Source organism: Rutidosis leptorrhynchoides, chromosome 8, assembly GCF_046630445.1.
Source record: "Rutidosis leptorrhynchoides isolate AG116_Rl617_1_P2 chromosome 8, CSIRO_AGI_Rlap_v1, whole genome shotgun sequence".
Taxonomy (NCBI): Eukaryota; Viridiplantae; Streptophyta; class Magnoliopsida; order Asterales; family Asteraceae; genus Rutidosis; species Rutidosis leptorrhynchoides.
Window position 1 is genome coordinate 24,587,468 of NC_092340.1, and position 14,614 is coordinate 24,602,081.

At 32.1% G+C, this 14,614-nt stretch overlaps 2 protein-coding genes across 4 annotated transcripts in view; both read left to right on the forward strand.

The window, feature by feature from the left end:
* The first annotated feature begins 221 nt into the window (after window positions 1–221).
* Window positions 222–2,288, forward strand: LOC139865020 (protein yippee-like). 2 transcript variants are annotated; one of them, XM_071853573.1, is made up of 5 exons: window positions 222–394; window positions 1,313–1,356; window positions 1,574–1,682; window positions 1,774–1,829; window positions 1,915–2,286. In XM_071853573.1, exons 1-5 carry the CDS (start codon window positions 299–301, stop codon window positions 1,997–1,999), a joined length of 390 nt encoding a protein of 129 aa, XP_071709674.1. In that variant the 5' UTR covers window positions 222–298; the 3' UTR covers window positions 2,000–2,286. The 2 variants fall into 2 exon arrangements, with proteins under 2 accessions (XP_071709674.1, XP_071709675.1); XM_071853574.1 differs by lacking the exon at window positions 222–394 and having other exon boundaries at window positions 752–1,349; window positions 1,915–2,288.
* A 2,035-nt stretch (window positions 2,289–4,323) lies between these two features.
* The window catches only part of LOC139862470 (protein yippee-like), a 119,977-nt gene continuing 109,686 nt past the window's right edge, over window positions 4,324–14,614 (forward strand). For both annotated transcript variants that reach the window (XR_011764193.1, XM_071851080.1), the window contains exon 1: window positions 4,324–4,568. Coding sequence is in view for 1 of the 2 variants with exons in the window: in XM_071851080.1 (XP_071707181.1) it covers window positions 4,494–4,568 (75 nt within the window). In the remaining variant the exon portion in view is untranslated. The remainder of the gene's footprint in view (window positions 4,569–14,614) is intronic.

The window sequence follows — 14,614 nt, forward strand, 5'->3', positions numbered from 1 at the left end:
ACTTTTGACTTTAATGTGATGGTGTTTGAATTGTATAAATTTTTCATGCACGTTAACGACAACTTTTAGAGCTCTCGTTAGCATTTTTCTAAAATTTATTCTACAAAATTTAATACGGACTTTAATAATATAATAATTGTAACTGGGTCAACTAGTATAGCAGTTTGAACAACAAAAACCGTATTTCGTCGAATTATTCTTATTCCATTCTTGATTGATAAAATTAATCCATCCACTTCCAACCAAAACATTAAAAATCAAAATTCCTTTTCTTGATCTTCATTCAAATTGGAAATCAATGGGGCTAGTGTTTCAAGTAACGCTGGAAGGTAAAATATACAGTTGTAAACACTGCAAAACTCATCTTGCTCTTTCCGATGATATCGTTTCTAAGGTCCTCCTTCTCTTACCTTTTTATTTTATTGCTGTATGTATTCTTTTTTATTTAATTGTTTTCTGTTTTATGTATTTGACGATCTAATTTCTGTTGTTTGAAAATGATCGTCTAATTTTTATCTAATGTGTAATAGCCTGATTCGTTATTATTGACTGATTAATAATCTTGTGATGTTTGAATTTTGAGATCGATCCAAGTTATGTCCACTAATAAAATTAACCTAATTCGGTCCTGTACCGCTTAGGGGATGTTTGTGTTTTTTTTTTTAATTGAAGTGGTTATGGTTATTAAGAATCGAGAATATTATGAATTGATTAAAACAATAATCATTTTGTTATCATTCTGTGTCATGTGATCTGACTATTAAATTTGGTTTTGTTATTGATCTTATATTGAGGATCCCTTATATTGATATTAATTGATTGATTGATCCAGAATGTAACTTGCTTTAGGTTTACGATTTACACAACTAAAAAGTACTTAATGATTTTGCATACATGAAACTATGTTACATTGGAAATGTTAGGTGTTGTTTGTTTTTCAGTTTGAAGACCTTATTATGTCTTATGTCTGCGCGCCAGCAGATGTAGACTGTTTGTTTTTTTAAGGCATAAAATATAATAATGTCTTATTCTGTCTGCATCTCGGAGACTTAGAAATGTGCTTTTAAGTGATGCAGACAGAATTAAGTTATTTTGCAGACATAAAAGCAAACAGTCTCTACTATTGAGCATACAGACCTTCGGACCACATCTTTTTTACAGACGTTGTCTGCACATCTTCAGACAAAAACATCTTAAAAAACAAACAACACCTTAGTGTGCGTTTACTTGCATCGAATCATATCAAACTATGTTTGTGTTTGATTCGATTGAAGAGGTTCGCTGATGCGTTGTCCCTATATGATTTCTTTAGGCTTTCCATTGCAAGCATGGAAAGGCTTATCTCTTCGGTAAGGTGTAAGTTTCCTTCTCCTATGCGCCAAAATTAGTTTTTTAACCACAATACATTAAATTAAATAGTTAATTTTCAGGGGTGCTTTATTTAAATATTCACATTTTGCTTATTTAGATTGAGGTTACAACAATTAGTTCTGGATGTTTGGGTAACCTGATGAGATCCAAACTATTGTATTATTTGGAGTCATGTTATATAATATTGTATGCATTATAACAGAGTAAATGTGACTGTTGGGGTCAAGGAAGATAGACTGATGATGACGGGGCTGCATACTGTCGCTGACATATTCTGTATAAAATGTGGATCGATTGTTGGATGGACATATGTAAGATCAGAAGCTTAAACTCAAGATTTACAACCTCTACGCACACTAAATGTTTCAACATCCCTTATAATTACCGATGCATAAATTGCAGGAAACTGCACATGATAAGAACCAAAAGTACAAAGAAGGGAAATCTGTCCTTGAACGGTTAGTATCTAATTGTTACTTCTACCTTTTTTTAGGGTTTTCAAAGAATAAATTCAAATATTTAAAAGAAATTCGAGTTATGCAGGTTTAAACTTTCTGGGCCTGATGGAAGCAACTATTGGGTTAGTCATGAAGCACATATTAGTGGAAGTGATCAAGATGATGTTTGATGAATGGTGATAAATTTGGATTTGAAACATGTACATTCTGCAACAACAATATATCTCTTCAGATGTCATTTGTAAAAAGTCCTGAATTATTATTCCAAATCTTCACATAATCATCTTATACAGGGTCGGACACTATAATCTGTGTAAGAAATTTGGTCTCCTTATTGGATTACAAGAGTTAATCAAGTAGATTGCTTGATTGATCAACTTCTAATTGTAAAAACAATTTACCCTTTGTTATAATGGCATTGATGAATTGATGATGGTTTTCTAGGTGCACCAATAAATATATAGGCGTCAATGTTGACGAAATGTGCGGTTGTTTCCTGATTTTGGTCTATATGAGTGTGCGCGCATAGATTTTTTTTTTTTTTTTTTTTTTTTTTAATGGAGAATGAAAATGAAGTTAAAAAGGGTGGTCCGCGCATTGCGGCGGTCACCCCTATAATGTTTACGGTAAATTTTTTGTGGCACATAACTCTATATATATATATAAAAATTAGCGTTGCGGCGGCCACCCCTATAATGTTTACGGTAAATTTTTTGTGGCACATAACTCTATATATATAAAAAAATTATTTTAACGTTGATCCGTTTAACATAACACAAAAAACAATAATTCGTTTCAACATATCAAACACCTTTTACAATTTTAAACAAAATGGGTCGTCATTCGCAATTTTTCATTTTGATTATCGAGCAGTCGATGTGTGCTTTTTTAGTAATAAAAAAGTAGAAGGTCAAATTATACAAATTAAAAAGGTAAAGAGCTAAAACTTTGTGTAAGAATTATTAAATTAAAAATTAAAGGGGTTAAATTATAAAGCGTAAAACTAAAAAAAAATAAAAAAAAATTTAAAAAGGTTAATAATGGTAGGGGAAAAAAGCGCAAAAAAACAAAGTTGAAGGTCAAATTTTACAAATTAAAAAGGTAAAGAGCTAAAGCTTGGTGTAAGAATTATTAAATTAAAAACTAAAGGGGTTAAATTATAAAACGTAAAACTAAAATTAAAAAAGGGGAAAAAAACAAAATTAAAAAGGTTAATAATGGTAGGGGAAAAAGAAAAAAAGGGAAAAAAAAGAAAAAAAAGAAATGTGAGGCTCGAAATTGAACCAGGGCACCTTCCATGCATGTAAGCTGAGATGCCATTGAACCAAAGAAACTTTCATTAATTATCCCAGTAATGAAATATATAACATATAAAATTTCGTGGTTAAAATATAAAAAAAGGTTAAAAAGACATTCGCTACAGTGACTTTTTTTGTCTTTTTTGTTTTCTAAATGAATATATGTATAATTAAGTAAATACTAAATAACAGGGAAAATGACATAGCATGTGAACCTAATATTGTGATAGAACGACTGAACGAGGATTAAAGACTGGGTTTCGATGGGGAGTGTTTTTGGTCGGTTAACGGTCAATTAACGTAACGTGTAAAAAAAAGGTTGTTTTTGGTCGATTATTAAAAAAAAAAACGGTTTACTATGGGTTAATTAAATGTTTAAATTATAAAGGAATGAAAAAAGAAGGGGAATAGTTGAAGTGAAAATAAGTGGAACAAAAAGTTTTTTTAAATAGATAAAAAAATGCCAATTTATCGTTTTACCCCCGGAGGGATCCAATATTACAGCCCTGCCACTGTGAAGAGTCGCAGGCTCATGAGCTTTAGTATATTTTATATAATATATAATGTGTATGAAATATACTACGTATGTCCGATTTTTTAACTATTCATAAGAAGTCTCAGTTTCTGGTAGTTTAATCATAGAAAACTTTTTCTGTTTACCTCTAAATCGTAGCACTAATGTGCATCATTATTATGTTTTTTTATAGATTTGTAATCTTTTTCAAATTTTTTTTTTTCGTATAATGGGGATATATTTTTATTTTTTTAACGGCGAATTTGCATCAGCGGATCATTTATTTCAACGACCCTCATCATTTGCACCCGCACACGCTAGAAGGAAACTCCTACCCGGATTGCTTGGCAACTAATCGCGGGACCTGGGTTGCTTGGCAACTAATCGCAGGAAATTGGAGAGAAAACCTTCCACCTCCAGGAATTGAACCCGGGTTGCTTAGCAACTAATCGCGAGCCCTTCTACACTGAAACATGATACCATTGAAGCTTCCGTTGGTTCTATAATGGGATATTAACATAAGCATACAACAACTATAACCAAGGACACTCCCCAAACTCATGCAAGATAATCAAGGATGGACCTACAATACATCCGATACACCATACAGGCATACACAGCTATACCTCTAGTAAAAAAGAAAATATAAAATACACAAACAGCCAAACTGGGTCCATTTAAAGAAAAAGCCACACTTAACATTATAAATTCAACATTTGAACCATTAAACAAGGAGCCAGACGACTATTAAGTAATCAAGTCAAAACAAATGTCTTCTTCTTCTTCGATCAATGATTCAGTTGCTGGTTTGGTCAGCTTTCAGTAGCTGAAGAATCTCCGATTGAGTACGTTATGTTGGAGGGAAATACCTACAGTTGTAAAGACTGCAAAACTCATTTTGCTCTTGCTGATGATATTGTTTCAAAGGTCGATCTTTATAAACTTGTCTCCTTTTTATACTATAGATGATATCTATGTTTTTTTTTTCAATAATTTTTATTTAAATAAGCAATATCTATTATCTGTGGTTCTAAGATGATCATGTAAGTTTTATATTGACTTCTAATCTGATCCGATTAAGGATAAATGTTTGATACAAGATATACATAAACATAATTATCACTCAACATGGACTGATCCATATATACTATACGAAGTTTTTGTTCAGTCTGATGACACCATAGCATGATCTGTTTACAATATTATGAAAGTAATTTGGGATGAAAAAGAAACATTGTTGCAAGTACATGAAAATATATCATATAATCTTGAATTTGTGCATGTAGGATCGATTTTAGGTCCACTACCATTGATGTCAAAGCAGAGGTGTACGTGAAATACTATATATTTTTGATACGAAAAGTGATACAAACTACACAAGTTTTAATTATTTATTTACAAAATGGATATACCTAAACCTTGCTACAACACTATAGGCAGTGTACCTAATCGTAGAGTAGTATAGTTTTTAGTAAGTCCGGTTCGTTTCACAGGGAGCGGGCTTATTGCACACTATATTTTTAAACAACTATATTTGTACAAAATATATAAATATATATATATATATATAATAATATATAAAAGGGGGTTTACCGTTTAATGACCGGTTTGTCGATTTATATTTTAAGCGAAGCGTAAAGTAAATGACGATATTTAACTAACAATATAAAATAAATAACAATAATTAAAATGACAATAAATAAAAGTACGAGGAAATATGAAATAAAATATATTATGCTTATTTAAGCTTCCGTAACCATGATGTTTGACGTGTTGATTTTAAGTTTTATGTCCATGGGTTAATTGTCCTTTGTCCTGGATTATTTAATATGTCCGTCTGGTTTTTGTCCATAACAGTCCATCGGTCATAAATTTAAAGTGCGAGTGTCCTCGTCAAATTATCCTTATACCCGAAATCAAATATTCCAACTAATTGGGGACTTAAACTGTAACAAGGTTTTATTACTTTGTTTAATAATTACACCAGGATATCGACTGCGTGTAACCCAAGGTTTTAATACTTTGTTATCAATTATGCCAAGTGTCCTTGTACATAATTTCACCCCTGTTTTAATAATTCTAGTGACTATTAATCCATTCCCGTGTCCGGTTAAATGAACGATTATTCGTACATATAAATACCCCGCCCATCGTGTCCGATCGAGTGTATGTGGTTATTTATAGGTGCGTCCAATTGTAAATCTTTATATTAAAATTAACAAACTATCATTTAGTTAAACAAATATAAAGCCCATTAATAGCCCATAGTCTAATTTTCACAAGTGTCGTTCTTTTGTCCAAACCCCAATTATGGTACAAAGTCCAATTACCCCGTCTTTAATATTTAGTCCAACATCATGATTACTTTGGCTCAAATAAGCATAATAATAACTTAAGTACGAGACATTAATTTAAAAAGGAGAACATAACTTACATTGAGTATTTATCGCGTAGTGTTACACGGACAGAATTTCGACTTCAAAAACCCGTAAAATAACCTTTACATAACCCGAACTAATCTAATATAAAACTACCCTATACTATATATATTATATATATATTTATTTATTTATTTATTACAGAGTATTATTATTATTATTTATTATTTTTATCGAACGAATGCATGGCCTTTTATAGGCGTTTTGATTTCTGACAGCTCCGCGAGTCGTGGAGTTTTTGGCCTTCAAACTCCGCGAGTCGTGGAGTTTGAAAATCCAGCTCAGGATCCTTTGTCTCATAGCTTGTCGACATGATTATATATATATTTATAATATATAAATAATTTATATATTATATTTTATTCTTGTGCATAGTTGACTCATAATTTTTGGTCCATTGCGTCGGGCGTTGATAGTTGACTCATGTCCCGGTTCCGGATTTTCGAACGTCCTTGCGTACAATTTAATATCTTGTACTTTGCATTTTGTAGCTTGTACTCTTGTCATTTTGAGACGTTTCTCATCAATAAATTGAACCTTTTGAATTGTATTTTGTACATTTGAGCTTTTTGGACGTTTGTGTCTTCAAATCTTCATTTTCGCCTTTTGTCTTCGCACTTATTTATTTAAACAATTACAATGAAAATATAATACAATTACATATGAAAACCTATTATTTAGGAGGGATATTGCTATAAAATATATGTTCCTTTTTAGCTTTATCAAATATCCCCACACTTGAGCGTTGCTTGTCCTCAAGCAATACAGAACTTGAAATAAAAACATACATGAATCACTTTTTTATTCATCACACTTTGTACATTAGTGATTTTGATATGGTAGTATAAACAATGATAGTAACGATAGAACCATGGTTAAAGGTGGGTGTGTCATCCACAGTTGCCTCGGGTTTAGGTCAACGACACCTGCAATCAAATAGCCGATTTACTTTCGGTTTCCAAAGCAAAGTGCACATTTGAAAGGCGGTTTACAGTCCCACATGACTATGAAAATTTAGATCCTTTAGAAAATTGGATCTTTATGAAAACATTTGATCTTTTGAAAATTCAATCTAGCTTTTACCCTAGACAAGTTTTCGGGAATAACCCTTCACCGGTGTTTGCAAAATATTTTTGTGGGTTGTGTGGGTTTCAGATTTGAAAATTTTAGCTCAACACTTGTGGTTTTGTGTTACCCATTTGCTAACCTTGTATTAGGAAAGCAACACGTCCAGTTTACTTGTCCCGTATTTTATCTTTCGGCAAACTACCGTCCGGTTGTAAAGGAAAGCGATGAACAAGAAACTGTTAAGGCAATGTCTAATGACATGCATTTGATTATGGTCTATAAATGTGTCGGATGCTATTACTATCCTTTGTAGGAGCAATAGTAAAGATCATCCTATGATTTTTCGGTCTGGCACAAGGTCCTGTCTTCGACCATGCTATGCAACCACCGTTCTTACGGTTGACACCCTATTTGGTTCAGGTGACCTAATGAATTCCAATGAATTCTCAGGATTTTACGTTCAATGGTAATGAACGCATTGAAAATGGGTTTTCAGAAAACAAATCGGTTTATAATTTTGATCAAAATATTTTCTCGTTCAAGCTCGAGTTTAGATATCATTGAATTCCATGAGTTTGAATTCTCAATCTTTAAGGTCAATCTCAAGGATTGAGTAATATCAGTCTTAAAAGCTGATTTTTAATCTTTAAGGAGATTATCCTTTCTGGGGATCTGATTCATTAGTCTTATCAAGCTAATTTGCATGGTGTCCCCCCATTATACGAGATAAATCCTTCTCATGGTTAGGATAAATCTGACCACCTGGCGACCCTGTTTGATGCTGAGGTACGTGGATTTCCTGCTGATTTTAGAGATGACTTTTCTAGATTTTTCGTCAACCTACAGCTGGTCTGGATGACAACTTCTTGACCTAAATCAAGAAGCGCGTGTCTTTTTCGGAAGACTTTACTTCCTTTTAATGATGAAATTGATTCATCGTGTAGATCCATCTTTTCTTTCAAATATATTACAGTAAATCGGGTAAAACTGATTAAAATCGTCCAAAACAAAAGTACCTGCAATAACTTTACAGAAACATGTGATAGATAGTTTTTAATTGAATAACTTGGTACATTCTCCCCACACTTAGTTTCTTTCTTTGCCTTTTTATTCTCTTTTATTCCATTTTAAATGAATTCAATCGTTTTAGGGTGTTTCTCAATTTATGTCCTTTCTGAGGTAATGATAATTTCGGTATTAACACCTAGTTTTCATCGTTCATAAATATGTATAAACATGATTTTGACTTCATTTAGTTGAAATTTTTTCAAATTTTCACAAAATTTGGCAAATAAACTAAGTGCAAACCCGAGAGAATTTATAACCCTTCTCCACATTTGAGATCATGCAATGCCCTCATTTGCATGAAATCAGACTATAATTATAAATTCATGAGGGTGATTAGTGTAGAAAAGTAATTAAAAATACCCAGTTTGTAATTACAAAGCTCGTCGAATGATAGATGGCGCGCCTCATCGTTCATTCCTTCTTGTTTTATCACACATATTTTTCTTCAAAAACGGTTGCTTTTCTGAACTGTTTGCTAATCTTTAAAAATGCGTCTTTTATCCTAATTTATTATGCATGTTTATTAACGAGTTATGCACTAACTCGAACCCCTAATTTAACGTTAAGTGGGGTTAGACTTCCCTACACTTAGCTGACGACATGTGAAGTCGGTAGAATAAGTTCCACGAATTAAAATAGTGAGCCAGTTATTTACATCTCGGGTGGTGTATAATATATCAATAGGTTTAAAGTTTAGACTCACCCGATCATCACTACTTAATTCTTTTTTAAGTGTAGCTTTTAGTAAATGGATATGTCTCTTTTCTGGTTCTTGGTCAAATGGATCGATATACACCGACATACTTATTTCTATAGGGTGGACAATTCCTAATATTTCCTTCCTTTTATTCTCAGGATCAAAGTTTTCACCTCTATTACCCAATTGGGTGAAATTCGAGGTGTCATTATCTATTACAGCTCGTAGTTCATTTCCGGTGGATGACTCGTCTATTGAGAATATTGGGTTGGAAGGTTGTGGAATGGTGAAGTTCGGTTTGGCCTCGGGGGTAAAATTTTCAACGTTATCGTATTCCCAAGAGTACCAATTTGTCACCCTTACTTCTTCTTTATCCATTGATGGCTCGATGATTTCGTCGGTAGAGGCTAATGTGTCGATATGTTGTGAAATTGGTAAGACTGAATAAAAAGTATCATCGGGATAGTTGGTGATTTCGGAGCTCTCGAATTCATCAAAATTCGATGATATGAGATTTTCTTGCACACGACTCCTCAGATCAACAGGTGTGTAGTCTGATAGAGTTTCAGCTTGCCGGTTTACAAACTCTCTCATTTGTTCATTTTGAGCATTGAGTTCTTCGAGTTTGATTTTCATATTGTCTAATAAATTTTCAGACACGTAATTTTCCTCGTCTACTGGTTGTTGAGTTTGGAAATATTCTTGAGAATAATCCCAATTTGTATTGTATTCTTCATAATCATTCCATTCAGGTTCCGTGGGTGCGTAATTTTCTATAGGAATGTAATAGTAACATTCCCATGTTGAGTGATAATCTCCACAGATTTCACAACCAGTTATTGTTTCGTCGTTCGTGATCCAAGATTGACCGAATGAATTGTCATCAACACTCGGTTGAGAGTATTGATTTCGTATTTCATAAAGAGTTTCCAAAATATCTTCGAGACTTTTCATAATGCGCTTATTACCAAATTTTAATTATCCTATTAGTTATAAAAATAGAAAAACTTATATAAGTTGTCCAATTAATAGACTTTTCTGCTTTTGTCCACGTTTCGAATAGCCAATAGATGCAGCAGGGAGCCAGAACCCTTTAAATCGGAAGCTCACAACTCAGTCACTAACAAATCCAACTATTACTACGAAGCAGAAAATTTGGATGTCTATCAATTTAACCACTTAAAATAAATTTTCGTAATTTAAAGAAATTTTAGATAAGAAATAGAATAAAAATCTATGTCCTAAAACTAGAATGTCGAGAAATAAGAAAGAAAAAGAGCGCGTCGAAAAACGTCAAAAAATAAAAATAAGAAAGAAAAACGTCGAAACTTAAAAGTCTAAAAATTATATCTAAAAAGTTGCGCCTAAAGGTCTAAAGGTAAATGCAATTTTATTCAGAAAACGGCAATTACTTAAAGGCACTAAAATCTATTTAAAACTAAAGCGAAAAACGGCGTCGCAAAATTCCAAAGCGCCTAAATCTTAATCTAAAGAAAAAGCACTTAAGGGATTTTACGGCAAAGCCTAAAAATCTAGAAAATAAAAATAAGCTACGGCAAAAACTATGTCTTAAAACTAGCTACGAACGAAAAATATACAAATATTACGCTAAAACAAATGAAAAGATACAAAATATAAAAATAAACTTAAAGTTATAAAAATTATTTATTTTTATAAAAATATTATTTTTATATTATTTATTTTATAAAAGTATTAATTTATATATATATATTTAATAATACTAATTAATATTTAAAATATAAATTAATTTAAAAACTAAAACTAAATATTAATATTAAATATAAACCTAATTAAGTTTTAATAATAATAATTAAATTATACTCGTAATAAATGCCAAATTAGGGTTCTGGGTACGTCTGTCAGGGTGGCTCCGCGAGTCGTGGAGTTTTAAGCCTGCAAACTCCGCGAGTCGTGGAGTTTGCATTTTCGGTTTTTTTTTTAATTTTATATTATTTTTCTAAAATGATATATAAATATATTTATACAAAAATAAATTAAAAATATAGCGTTTCGCCGATTCCCCGACAGCGGCGCCAAAAACTTGATGTCAAAGCAGAGGTGTACGTGAAATACTATATATTTTTGATACGAAAAGTGATACAAACTACACAAGTTTTAATTATTTATTTACAAAATGGATATACCTAAACCTTGCTACAACACTATAGGCAGTGTACCTAATCGTAGAGTAGTATAGTTTTTAGTAAGTCCGGTTCGTTCCACAGGGAGCGGGCTTATTGCACACTATATTTTTAAACAACTATATTTGTACAAAATATATAAACATATATATATATAATAATATATAAAAGGGGGTTTACCGTTTAATGACCGGTTTGTCGATTTATATTTTAAGCGAAGCGTAAAGTAAATGACGATATTTAACTAACAATATAAAATAAATAACAATAATTAAAATGGCAATAAATAAAAGTACGAGGAAATATGAAATAAAATATATTATGCTTATTTAAGCTTCCGTAACCATGATGTTTGACGTGTTGATTTTAAGTTTTATGCCCATGGGTTAATTGTCCTTTGTCCTGGATTATTTAATATGTCCGTCTGGTTTTTGTCCATAACAGTCCATCGGTCATAAATTTAAAGTGCGAGTGTCCTCGTCAAATTATCCTTATACCCGAAGTCAAATATTCCAACTAATTGGGGACTTAAACTGTAACAAGGTTTTATTACTTTGTTTAATAATTACACCAGGATATCGACTGCGTGTAACCCAAGGTTTTAATACTTTGTTATCAATTATGCCAAGTGTCCTTGTACATAATTTCACCCATGTTTTAATAATTCTAGTGACTAGTGACTATTAATCCATTCCCGTGTCCGGTTAAATGAACGATTATTCGTACATATAAATACCCCGCCCATCGTGTCCGATCGAGTGTATGTGGTTATTTATAGGTGCGTCCAATTGTAAATCTTTATATTAAAATTAACAAACTATCATTTAGTTAAACAAATATAAAGCCCATTAATAGCCCATAGTCTAATTTCCACAAGTGTCGTTCTTTTGTCCAAACCCCAATTATGGTACAAAGCCCAATTACCCCGTCTTTAATATTTAGTCCAACATCATGATTACTTTGGCTCAAATAAGCATAATAATAACTTAAGTACGAGACATTAATTTAAAAAGGAGAACATAACTTACATTGAGTATTTATCGCGTAGTGTTACACGGACAGAATTTCGACTTCAAAAACCCGTAAAATAACCTTTACATAACCCGAACTAATCTAATATAAAACTACCCTATACTATATATATTATATATATATATATTTATTTATTTATTTATTTATTTATTACAGAGTATTATTATTATTATTTATTATTTTTATCGAACGAATGCATGGCCTTTTATAGGCGTTTTGATTTCTGACAGCTCCGCGAGTCGTGGAGTTTTTGGCCTTCAAACTCCGCGAGTCGTGGAGTTTGAAAATCCAGCTCAAGATCCTTTGTCTCATAGCTTGTCGACATGATTATATATGTATTTATAATATATAAATAATTTATATAATTATTTATATATTATATTTTATTCTTGTGCATAGTTGACTCATAATTTTTGGTACATTGCGTCGGGCGTTGATAGTTGACTCATGTCCCGGTTCCGGATTTTCGAACGTCCTTGCGTACAATTTAATATCTTGTACTTTGCATTTTGTAACTTGTACTCTTGTCATTTTGAGACGTTACTCATCAATAAATTGAACCTTTTGAATTGTATTTTGTACATTTGAGCTTTTTGGACGTTTGTGTCTTCAAATCTTCATTTTCGCCTTTTGTCTTCGCACTTATTTATTTAAACAATTACAATGAAAATATAATACAATTACATATGAAAACCTATTATTTAGGAGGGATATTGCTATAAAATATATGTTCCTTTTTAGCCTTATCAACCATACCCTGCATATAAGCTCATGAGTTCCTCTTTTCTCTAAAACCAATTGGTGATAGAGAGTGATTCCCAAGTGACTTATATGCAGGGGCGGGTGGGCCTTAGGCCCAGTGGTAGCCCAGGATACCACTCAAATAAGTCCGTAAAAATACTTGAGCTTTATAAGAGTGCACCATTGAATTATTTTTTTTTTTTTTTGTGCACCATTCAGACCTATTAAAATTTTGTAAGGCCTTTTAGTTCTACAAACTAAAACAGATCAACAATACTTTTTGTAAGGCCATTGAATAAACTTTTGCCTACTAAGTACCGAGTACTATTATTATTGTATATACAATACGTGTATAATTGTAATAGAACACTATTATTGTTAATATTATTATTGTTATTATTAAATTAATATTAAAATATTATAATATTAAATATTAAATATTAATTAATATTATTTTATTTTTATGCTACCACTCACTCTAAATCCTAGATCCGTCACTGCTTATATGCATACAAGTTTTTCTTTCTACTTCCTATGTGGGACACCCTAACCGATTAGCTCTAACAATCACCCCCTTAATCGGGTTGCTCATGCACACGTATCATATAACGTGGCTTTCTATCGCGGACCCGTTCATTTACATCTCGACTTTTTTCGGACACCCGACCTCTTCCCCTAGTCACGTCCACAGTCACCCCGATATGAACCGCCGCTGCCACAATGATTAAACCCGTGCCACCCGCTCTGATACCATTTGTAGAATCGATTTTAGGTCCACTATCATGCCCTACATATAAGCTCATGAGTCCCTCTTTTCTCTAAAATCAATTGGTGATAGAGAGATGTTCCCAAGTGTCTTATATGCATACATATTTTTCTTTCTACTTCTTATGTGGGACACCCTAAACAATTGGTATCAACAGTGAGGTTTGTAGCTTAAACTAGGATCGTGTTGTTCGTGGGATGAAACTGAATCTGGGACAAGAAATTGTTAGAATCATGCGGGTTTATTTTCTTGGGTGGTGGAAGAGCTTTTTGAGCAACTTGATCGGGAAAGTTGGAGTTGTCAAAGGCGTTGTTGATGGTGTCTACGAGGTTGTCGAGAATTGTTCGTGAAAAGAGACTAACTTGGGACAAGAGATCGGTAGAGCCCGTGGCCAGAGTTTGATTTCTTGGGTAGTGTGAAAGTTTCTTGGAACAAGTGTGATCGGGACGGTTTTTGAAGTATAACAACCCTCACTTTTCGACTTCCGATTTTACTAAAATACCTAGAGTTGTTATATACGAATAAATTTAACGTTGACCGAATAAACGTACGCTTAAAATAAATAATATAATTATAAATATTATAAATAAGGTTATGTTATATAATATAACATAATTACATCAATGAATATATATAATATTTATATTACTTTTGTTATTTAGTTAATATGTAGTGACCCGAACTTTTCCATGTTTATATATATTAATTGAGATTGATATTTACATGACTAAATGTTTCCAACGTGTTAAGCAATCAAACTTGTTAAGACTTGATTAATTGAAATAGGTTTCATATAGACAATTGACCACCCAAGTTGACCGGTGATTCACGAACGTTAAAACTTGTAAAAACTATACGATGACATATATATGGTTATATATATAGTTAACATGATTTTATTATAAGTAAGTATCTCATTAGGTGTTTTAACAATGAGTTATATACATAAAAATGAGTCTATTAAATTAAGAAACTCGAAAACGATATATATAACGATTATC

Coding starts and splice junctions, on each gene's coding strand:
- LOC139865020 (XM_071853573.1), top strand. CDS start 299: ATGGGGCTAGTGTTTCAAGTAACGCTGGAAGGTAAAATATACAGTTGT. Junction 1,357..1,573: donor GCTTATCTCTTCGGTAAGGT/GTAAGTTTCCTT, acceptor GCATTATAACAG/AGTAAATGTGACTGTTGGGG. Junction 1,683..1,773: donor CGATTGTTGGATGGACATAT/GTAAGATCAGAA, acceptor CATAAATTGCAG/GAAACTGCACATGATAAGAA.